General features: G+C 38.8%; 1 protein-coding gene across 1 annotated transcript in view; it reads right to left on the reverse strand.

Moving 5' to 3' along the window:
* The window catches only part of mpzl3 (myelin protein zero-like 3), an 8,309-nt gene extending 428 nt beyond the window's left edge, over positions 1–7,881 (reverse strand). Inside the window, exons 1-5 of the mRNA XM_067507230.1 lie at positions 7,628–7,881; positions 5,534–5,700; positions 1,926–2,139; positions 983–1,139; positions 136–205 (exon numbers count right to left, since the gene is read on the reverse strand). Of these exons, the coding sequence (XP_067363331.1) occupies positions 136–205; positions 983–1,139; positions 1,926–2,139; positions 5,534–5,700; positions 7,628–7,682 (663 nt within the window). The 5' untranslated portion in view covers positions 7,683–7,881. The remainder of the gene's footprint in view (positions 1–135; positions 206–982; positions 1,140–1,925; positions 2,140–5,533; positions 5,701–7,627) is intronic.
* Between the last annotated feature and the right edge of the window lie 2,902 nt (positions 7,882–10,783).

Raw genomic sequence — 10,783 nt, forward strand, 5'->3', positions numbered from 1 at the left:
AAACCCTTGAGTCCTGTTGTCAGCCATAGAGTGCATGTAAAATTAAACATGTGAAAAGGATCTGGCAGTTATTTCTAATTAACTTATTTATGGGTTGGAAGACATTGTGCTGTAATGAAACATTCTGTACAGTACCATCAGATACAGGTTACAGCATGTGGCCTTTTGTACTTGAGCCCGCGGTGGATGGATCCCATATTCCTCGCTGATAAAAGCAAGTGGAGACGAATAATGGTCAATAATGACAATAATGCCCTCAACAGTACCATAAAAAGCCTGCTTTTACATTTTGACACAATATATGCATGCCTCAAACAAGCTTGAAAGAGGAAAACATCACTTGAACATTTCATGAATTTTTTTTTCATACCAACGCTCATTACTGTTGATTGTTTTTTTAATACTTATTTATACCAAATTTAGTATAATGGTTTAATATAATTATCACCATAAAATATGTTTTATTCCCATATATTCAAATCCTCACTTTTCTCTCTGAGATTCAGGTGGGAAAAATAATTCCACCTGTCTGTTTAATGTGGGCCTAGAGCCAGGAGCTGGTTAGCTTATCTTAGCATAACGATAGGAAACAGGAGGTAATTTAAATAGCTAGAGGTGTTTGAACAGGTCACAGGTCACAAAATCAGATCCATCACCTCTAAACTCCATAGTTAACACAATGTATCTTGTATGCTCTGTACATAAACCAAAACATAAAAACATATCTTATTTTTTATTTAATTATTATTCTCATCTAATTGCTGGCCACGTCATAGTTTTGGTTTCGTGCAGTAAAAACTAGATATATAGTAATAATTTTTTTTTTTTTAGCAAGCAGAAGCCGTTGAAATCTAAATCATTAACTCAAACTTAAATTCCTCTCTAACCTTCGACAAATCAGCTATCAAGCATGTCTTGCCTACAATGACAACCACAACCCCCAAAAGTACCACAGCAGTGATGCCAGAATAGATCTACTCACCCCTCTGTGACCTCTATAGGTGATCTGTAGCCCTTTGATTCGCTGTACTGTTTCTTGGGACAGAGCATCCGTCCAATCAGAATGAGGGTGACAATAGCAGAGGGGAGGAGGATGAAGGCAATTAGAACCGCAACATCAGAGAAGCGAATGCTGGGCCCTGGAGAAAAACGAATGTGAGGTCATTAGACAAACATTAACAAGGTGTTCATGGCCAGATAGACACACTGTGAATGATGCCATTAAATATTCACTCACTACCAACTTTAACAGTAGTGAAAATACAGGACAGCATGAATGATATAATGAATAAAAAAAATAACCTAGTTGAGCAACATATTTTAACATGAATTAGGTGAAAACAGCTGGCACCCTTCTTACATCTGTAGTGTATACTATTTGTATATGTGGCTGGAGCCAGCTGCCAGTTAGCTTAGTTCAACATAGAAAAAATGATCTTGTACAGTAATTACACCTGGGGAGATGTGCCTGTTATGTCACAGATTTCTGGCTGGACTCAGTATGCATTCCCAGAAATACCAATCTTCTCACATTAATTCTATCATTTGTGTTTGTACAAAGTACAAGTTAAACCTTAATAATTACTCAGGCAAATATGAGTCAGGACAAGCTTACACAATCACTAAAGAGATGTCTGGATTAGTCTGCTCTTTGGCTGGCAGTGGAATTTTACGCTTTTTACTCTCAGCCCTGACTTTGCATATACACACAATTAGTTGAGAGAAAATCTGAGGAGAGATCAGAAGCAGCATTTAGGAGTATGACACTGTATATGTTTTAGAAGTTAAGTATGATTCAACATTGAGAAGTAGGCGTTTTGAATAGTGTAAGGGTTCAAGGAGCACTGTTTGAAGAGGTCGTGGGTCAATTAATTATGTACTGTGCATACTGTAATGAGAAAATAAAACCATGTGGGCCGCCTTACTCTTTGGTGTGACAGTAAGCCGAATGTGTGAAGTCGGCGACCCATGGACATCAGGAGGGTTTCTGACTGCACACGTATATGTCCCATTATCATTCAACGTTGCATTAATCAGAGAGATGGACACATCCCCACGCGCTGGGCTTCCCAGCCACCGGATACGACCCATGAACTGACCGTCAGGTGGAGGAAACGTCTGTGAGGAGAAGTGGAAAAACTGCAGGGGAAAAAAAGAAAAATAATTTATTTCTAGAAAACTGATGGGTGGGTTCAAATGTTATGCTATTTGGAGAAAAAACTAAACACACACACAAACACACAAAATGCATGGCCTTAGTAACTGACAACTACTGACGCACCGATTTCTCATCCACAGGCTCCTCCCACACGTCTATGTTTGATAAGATCAAGCGATTATTTAAAATACATTTGAATTAATGGTCAGATTCCTTGTTCAAGGAGAACATACTAACTACTAAATCGAAGTTATAATTTTTCTACTTAAGGGAAAGTGTCTGAAACAACAGGTGGTGGGGACAGATGGTGGGACATTTTCTTTTGGCAACGCTGTCAACAGCCGAGTTAAGAAGGCTCTGTGCTCGGCAAAAGAAATATGATTAGAAATCTGACTGAGCAACAGGCAAAAGGAAGTGTGCAGAGAATTTACAGGTGTCTCAAACACAAAATAAAATTTTTAGTTTACATCATCAACAAACTGCATCTCTTCATTACTCCCACATGAAGTTGACCTCGGCCTCTCCAAAGCACAACATCCGGAGTATGAGTGTGTTGTTTGTGTGGGTGGAGATGGGGGTATGTGGAAAAACTACCCACCGAGTAAACTAAGAGTAGAGAGTTTGCATTTTTACGTTTTTAAAAGTTTTCTCCGATTAGTCACCAGCAATTAGAGACTTTCAATCTCTACTGATTTGGGAGATAAGAATCACAAAGCTAAATATATCAAGAGGCTTTTAGATTTTGTGCAATAGAAGATCAGAGGTGCATGGCCTTTATCTGTATTCAAAGCAGAGCAGAAGGAGCTTATTGATTTCTTCTAAAATGGATGGTTCTGCATCTGACTAATTTATGCAACTCTTTCTATGCTAGACCTGATGTATTCTTTTAAAAAAAAGGCACAAAGCTACTGTACTTTAGGGTATAAAAAAATTACTAGCTTACAGTATATATCAGACCTCGTGCTCCTTAACCTTTGTTCCACAACAACTAAACAAACTGATCATGATTGGGAAATTAAAGAAACATTTTGAGCCAATACAAAATATAAAATTATAATAAAAAAACAAACAGACAATACTAAATTTTTCATACAAATAAGTGGAAAAAGGGAAATATGTATAACATTTGTTTTGGTTATGGAGATTTCCATCTTATTTTCAAATATAAACACTGTTTGCAGTATGACAACAAGGCAATGCAGCATGTCCTGAATCTTAAGTTTAAAAATGTGCTTGACAAAAACTGAAATATGCTTGTGAGCAGCCCTGAAACAATATTTCCATCCTAATGAATAAGGGCCATGTAATCATAAACATGTGCCTCATGCGATCATAGTATATTTACTGCCTAAATGTGTACACATTAAAGACAATGTCAACGATGATGACTATTTACGGCTTGGCAATAAAATAACATTTTACAACACCTGTACAATCACTGGTGCTGATACAACTTTATGGTTTTACAACTGTGTGTATCGGCTTCATTTCCCTAGGAGGCCTGTACGATTGGCAGAGATCTAAATAGTCATTTCTCTGCACTTTTACTTAGACTGGGCTGATTTTTTTTAGAAGAGTTGGCAGAGATAAACCTGCATGAGAGCAGCCTGAAGTCGAAGACTACAAAAAGAGTCTGGAACCAAACATTATACCCAAAGGTCCTTTTAAACTCAGAAGATTTTGCTGCAGTGCAGCCAACAATATGGCATTGTTTTCAACTCTGGGAACGTATCCTACAAATAGCCCTTTGGACAAACGATTTCACTGACTTGGCAAACTGTGTCTAAAGGTTGAGATCATCATAACAGATTTAGTATTAGCATTATTCAGCAGAATTCAACTGCCAAAACCTCCAATTACCATCAGCTTCCACTGGCATTTGATTGAACAACCAGCCTCTCTTCTCCAATCTACAAAATTAATTCTCATCAGGACTGAGGTAATTATGTAAGCCACTGGAGCACTGCAGCAATTCAGATTGACACTAAAGCTTTGGCAGCAAAATTATGTTTTCTGATGAAGCTTTTCACATGCTTATTCATGGCTTTCCCCGTTGTGATATACGAGCCGGGACACACAGTCCAATAAACCAGCCAAACTACTAATGAAATTGGATGGAAAGTAAATGAAGACTCAGAAGCAGAAATCAAAAACTTGGTTCCATCTTTGGGTTGTATAAGGAAAGTGCCACTAATTATTTATGTGTAACAAAAAGATCAAACTACTGTAGGTAGGTTGGGATGGAGGAAACACTGACACTGGTCTGGCTTTTCCTTGAGTAGCAGCTGACCGACATTTTTTAATAATACCTGTACAACTTTATATGCCAATACTACGCTATGCGGTCATTGACACACATTCAAATACAGACTAACACCATGCTGACATATAGTAACATGGACCAAGCCATTTTTATGACCACACACGGACACAACTATATCTTAACAACAAAACCAACAGCCCCCCATATCATCAAAACCACAAAACATTAGCCTTCACTTAACTCTGAGTGCTCCTTTAGGAAATTATAGCATATAGTGTTGCAACTACCACAGTATGGATCCGTATGTCTCAAATGGAATTACATAGAACCACACTGAGTGGCTATCTTCACATACAAATGGAGCTGCTTAAATTATGTGGTGGATTTTGAGTGGATTGGTCACTGAAACTGAATTCTGAGTGTGAGGATATAGAGGATTTAGTGCAGTTGTGGACTGAGATGGATACATCTGAATGTATTTCAAACAAGACCACAATCCTACCACAGAGGAAAGGGAATTCAGGCAAGTGACCAGGTGGGTTTTTCCGGGGAAGTCTCAGAGAGCTGGAAGGTGACTGGCTAAAATCTGGAGATTATTATTACAGTTGTAATGATAAACCGAAAATACTGTAGGTTTAAACATTACAGTATCTACATTCAAAATGACCAAAGTTTGATTCAGGGCAAGTGTTTCTGTCGCAAATCTACATATTCATATATAAGAAAAACAAGGCTGGTTACAAATGCAAATTAAGTAGTTAAATATTCAAACACGTCATCCTTGTACAGAGTGGCCAAAGGAAGTCACATTCCTGTGATATAACACAATCTGTTAAACAGAAAGAATGAATTCCATCCACAATATACAACATTAATAACAATGATCATTTTAACTGTTGCTTGGTAGTCTTGAAAATGTTTTTTTAAAGTGGCATTTTGGAGTTCTTCTTGACCTTAACTGGGTTGGGAAAAGTAAATTCCTCACAAATATAAGCCCAGAGAGAGCATGTTAAAAATTTATTTGGATTGCAGCTTCAAGTAAGACATAATTTGAAGAATTGTTGCAACAGTGTATGTAACACAGCCTTTAACTATGATAATTGTACACTCACTGTCTGTGGTGGACCTCCACTCTGAGGCCTGTACGACCAGTCGACAGTCATCTTACTGGTCGGCCTATCCTTGGAAGAGAAAGTGCAGGACAACGTGACAACATCCCCCTTAGATGCATGGAGCTCTGCTGGAGTATTCACTGTGATTGAGAAGACTAAGGAAGGGGCTGAAATGATAGAAAAGAAAACAAAAAAAAAGATCAAAGTGACATAAGCCCAGGATGAAAGCAGAAAAAGAAGAAGTGTGATATGAGCAGATTTACATGTTGAGGTGTTCAGAAAGAATAAGAAGAGGGAGTGAAAACAGAGAGAGAGGAGGATATGTTGTGAGTGACACTTACAACACTTACTATAAGAAAAATGGCAAATAAAAAACTGATGGTATCTACAAATGTGCCCACACCACCGCGCCATAAAAATGTCAGCACAGCAAATTCCTCCTGGAAGACATTGGATAGAGTGACACTCTAATATACATTTCCCAGAAGCCTCACTTGCTGTGTTTGACAAACTTGTGACACATCTGTCTGTCAGGTGCAGATAAAACCATGTCGCTACATCTCTCGATTTTTTTAAAAGAGCTTGTTAGACTGTATATATGGACTGTATATTGGCAAAAGAGAGTCATTCACCAAAGTTTATTTCTCAGTCCCTATATGTCAACCAGAGTTCAAACACTTACATATCAGATATCCAGGAGAAAACTGAATTGAGTTTGACCTGTAAACAACCACACAGCGGAGTTTACATGTACACACTAATATTTATCACGTGCACCATCTTCGCTTAGTGTTTTACCATGCAGACACTTGCTATCCAAACAAATGTACAGATCGAGCAGATACAAGTATTATTTGTGTGTATCACTCATTCATCATAGACCAGAAAATGAACTTTTGAGCTTATTGCGTAGGGCTAGATGAAAGATGCCCAGTCAGCACTAATAAAAGGTCCTTCAACAGTTGTTGAGATGCCTTACTTAAAATCAACCTCCTAGACTAAAAGAAAATTCACAATCTCTCTAAACCAACAAGATCGATCCTTTTGGGGCCATGCACAAGATTTCAGTCGGACATTGCCATGCGCAGTGACAAGCGGATAAGAGGACTAAAACCTGACGGCATTTGGATGATGCACTGTTTCCAGGCATAAATAAAAGCATGTTTATTGACTTCAAAGCCAAAGGACCCAACAGCCATCATCAGGACAGACTTAGAAATATCATGAGATCATCTACAAAGTATAATTTTTTTATTTTCCAGTAGTGAAGCCTTGAAAGCTTGAACTTAAAAAAGGCACATGCTGACAATCGCATAATTAGCAGTGGGATGGGAAAGTTGGCAGCTCATCAGTGGACTTGTCGACACCTGTTATGTCTGGACAAGATGTCTGGGCATTAAACGAGTAAAAAAAAAAAAAAAAAAAAAAAAAGCAGACTAAAAGTCCGGAAGAAGACAGTATCATACTGTACTTCTTAGCTGCCCTATTGTGACTCAGTTAGACTTCCTGGCAGACACAGCCCATGGCTCACACTCACATCTATTTCAAATACACTTTTGAAATCCATGCTTTTAGGGAAAGGCAGACTGCCCACAGCTCAGAGCCATGTTTGTAATAAACTTGGCAAAAAAACAGGGCTCTTAACTTTCTGCATACCAGTTGTCAAAAGCCCTCTGGGGCCTGGCTATTTACGTTGGCCTGGGATTATTATGGTCTGTCTCGGTGTCCACAGTGGCAGCAATAGTGACTGCTTTGACTCGCTGGTTAAAAGTGAAACCATTGGTTAAGGAAAATCTGAAATATGTCATAGATAGATCTCACTATGCATATTGTCATTACACGTCAGTATTGGCTCTTTGTTTCCACCAAAAATTAGACCTAAAACCAGACACCAGGCTTTTCTAACTAGTATCCTGGAAAATTAAAGCGCCTGCGACGAGGTGGACGAGTCAAACTATCAATAAATACAGTATTTCGATATTATCAACGAAGAAAACCCTGACTGCTGTTAGTCGCAGTGGCTACTAACTAGGACAGTTTAGCAGTTCCTCTCTGTCGCAACATGAAAGTCGAGCTCCGGCCCTGTTTACTCACCCAAACAAACGAACCAACACAGCAGCGACACGGCGGGGCTCCCACGTTCACTCATTTTAAGATGGAACAACGGCTTCTGCCGTGTGACGATTAAAAAAAAAAAAGAAAAGAAAAAATGACAACGGACAAGTTTCGTCAAGGTTTCGGAAAAATGCTGCACATAGTCTATTTAGTCATGATTCAGTGTTTCGCCCTGTTCCGCTTACGGGCTGTGGGTTTACTACCTGACAAACAGGTGCACCAGGAAGTGGAACGGCACAGCCTATCACATTCGAGCTTGAAGGAGACACGCAGGCGAAACACTCCAATACAAGCTAAAACGTAAATAGGTCGTAGTATTCATAATAACAATTTGTTAATAAATTACTAAAAAAAAAACATTATAACCTATACTAGGCTACAGACCCCACAGTTGCAACGTTTTGATATAGTTAAATGAAATCTCAAATGCTATAAAAATAGTGTTTTAATACAACGTGTTGTAAGATGTAAACATGCCCTCTCCTCTGCTCTCACTGCTGAGTTCTCTCGAGCTATTGTTTATCTTGAAAGTTTCATTTCCAGCTAATAAGCACAGCATTGGTGTTGACACTCACCTTTTATACATGCTGTGTAGCCAAAATAAAATCATGGGAAATAGAATACATCCTCTTCTCCCATCTCCCTCTTCTCCCATCTGCCTCTCCTCGTGTGACCTCTCTGCCTGGAGGCCTGAGGCCTGAGGCCCAGTCCTTCCTTTATCTCCCCAGGCTGTATTATTATAAAGCCATGGATACCCCAGTGGGATTCCCCTGCTATTTCTAGACATATTACTCCACTGTCCCTGTCCCCAGTTTCCTGCCTTTACTGTTGTAATCATCTCCAATGAAGAAGGTATTTATTTTTCAGTTTGACGTGGTGTTTCTTTCCCTGCTGTATGTTAATACAGAGTCATTTGGAAGTTTATTTATGTCTTTAGTTAGTCTGAATTGTCAGTTGCATCCTTACATCCATCTGGTCTGCCAGGAGCGTTTCTGTCTTTCTGACAGCAGAGAAGCTGCTGTATTGTTGCATAGCATCATTTCAGCTCATGACACTTCAGAAGATATTGAATGAGAGCAACATTGTCTATTACTCTGGGCCTTGCTTTGTGAAATAGATTGTGTATCACCTTCATGCCATAATCTGATTCTGTTTTTTTTTTTAAAAGAAGTACAGTCTGCTCTATATAACTATATATTTTGTGGGCTGTTAAATACATAACATCAAGGTGCTATTAGAAGAGGGAAAAGAGTTCTAAGCAAAAAATTCCCAACGTAATCTAAACAGCTAAACAGCTATTTTCACTGTACAAAGTGATTTGGAGTATTGTAAGAATTAAAGAGTTTGAGGGAAATGCTTGGGCTCATTTTTACCATTTAATATAAATCCAGCCATTAATGCAACAATAATGCACAGAGCTGATGCACTTTGTTATTTTAAATCACCATTGCAAATTTGAGATGAGGATGTGTTGAGTGAGACAACGACTTCTATTCCATTCATTCACAAGTACAGTGTTTGCATCGTGTCTGTTAAAAATATTATGTAACAGTTCCCAACACTGAGCCAGGGATACCACTTCCTTTTAAGAAGATATGCTGAGTACAGGGACTTGCCATCCCTGGGAGCATTCACAATTTATATTTGTAAGTATTGTATTGCAATAATCATCATATATGATCGGCTTTAATATAATCAAGGCTAGAAGATAACATCGTATGCCTCTTGTCTGTGTGCCTGAAAAATACACACACTATTACATTGTGTTTGTGAATACAGGGGCTCTCTGTTCAGCTACAGTAGCTTGGGTCTCAGTTACAGCTGAAATATCCTCAGTCACAATGAAAGTTGTCCTCACCAACTGGCTTTCTGGCAACGCAGGGCGACAAGAGACCCGTTCTTCTGTTATCAACACTTTAACAGACTAATAAAGGTTATTTAAATTGCTGGAGCCAGATGGATGTAACCATTATCCTTTAACCAAAGTCGTGAGAGTCTTTCAACCTTTCCCTCTGTTCATAGGCACTGAATGCATGTTGAAAAGTTGCTACACTTCCAAAGTTCACTCCATGTATTTTAAAGGTTGCACAGACAGAGTGACCGTGGTGGCAAACAAGCACAGCAGCATTACTCATTAGCTGAGACGTTACATAAACTGAGACACATGACTTTGCATCTTATAATGAATAAGTAAATGTAAAGTTTACTAATCCGTGTGTTTAGGTTTATGTGCATGTGTGTGAGGGAACTACATTTGTCAATATTAATCACAGTCTACCATTCAGTGGTATAAAACAGACCAGTGAACCGATTCCTGTTTCTGCAACCTGCTTCGCGAAGCCTATGTTTATGCACGGGTGAGTGAGGGTATGAGTATGCATGAAGGAATTTCGTGCTTCATCACCTTACTGTGCCGGGTACAGCTCTTGCCTAGGTGTGGAATGCAGACTGAATTAAAGGCAGGGATGAAGCAAAATAGAAAACAAGTTGAGAGAGGTTGAGAGAGACAGATACAAAGGCTGTTGAGGTCTCCTATTACACAAAGACCACTCGACTTTGTTAAAGTTTCAGAGAAGTTTATAGTATTGAGCATACTGTGGCAGGGAACGCCTTATTTAATGACTCATGAACATGGAATATTTGTGAATACCTCAGTGTGAAGCTGTGTTCTGGTTTCATCATAATAATTTAGTTTCTCTTTGTTTTTCAAGCACCAGAAATCCTCACTGTGCATCAGTAGCACTATTTAAATTTTGTTTTTTTCTTTTAATTCTCATTTCCTACATTTCCCAGAGTGCCGATTGGCAGCCAGCAACGAACAGACAACTCACTGAACTCAACTCTTTTTGTGTTTGCTTTCCTCGCTCAAAATGCAAAGTGTGCTGTGTGTCACTCTGCATTCTGCCCCATTCAGGGTGCTGTTACGAGTGCTGGACATTGTCGGTTTCTATTTTTTAGATGCTGTAGCTGAAGAAAGCTCTGTTCATTTTTAAGATGTTGTAGAATAATCTTAGTCACATCTACAAATGATTTCTGTAGAGTATTACAGTATGTGTCAGCTGCTTCTGAACTAAGCCCCTATACATGCTAATTTCTACACCCACACTGTTGCTTTATCAGCTCAACACTAGCTAT

Source organism: Channa argus, chromosome 6 (genome assembly GCF_033026475.1).
Source record: "Channa argus isolate prfri chromosome 6, Channa argus male v1.0, whole genome shotgun sequence".
NCBI lineage: Eukaryota > Metazoa > Chordata > Actinopteri > Anabantiformes > Channidae > Channa > Channa argus.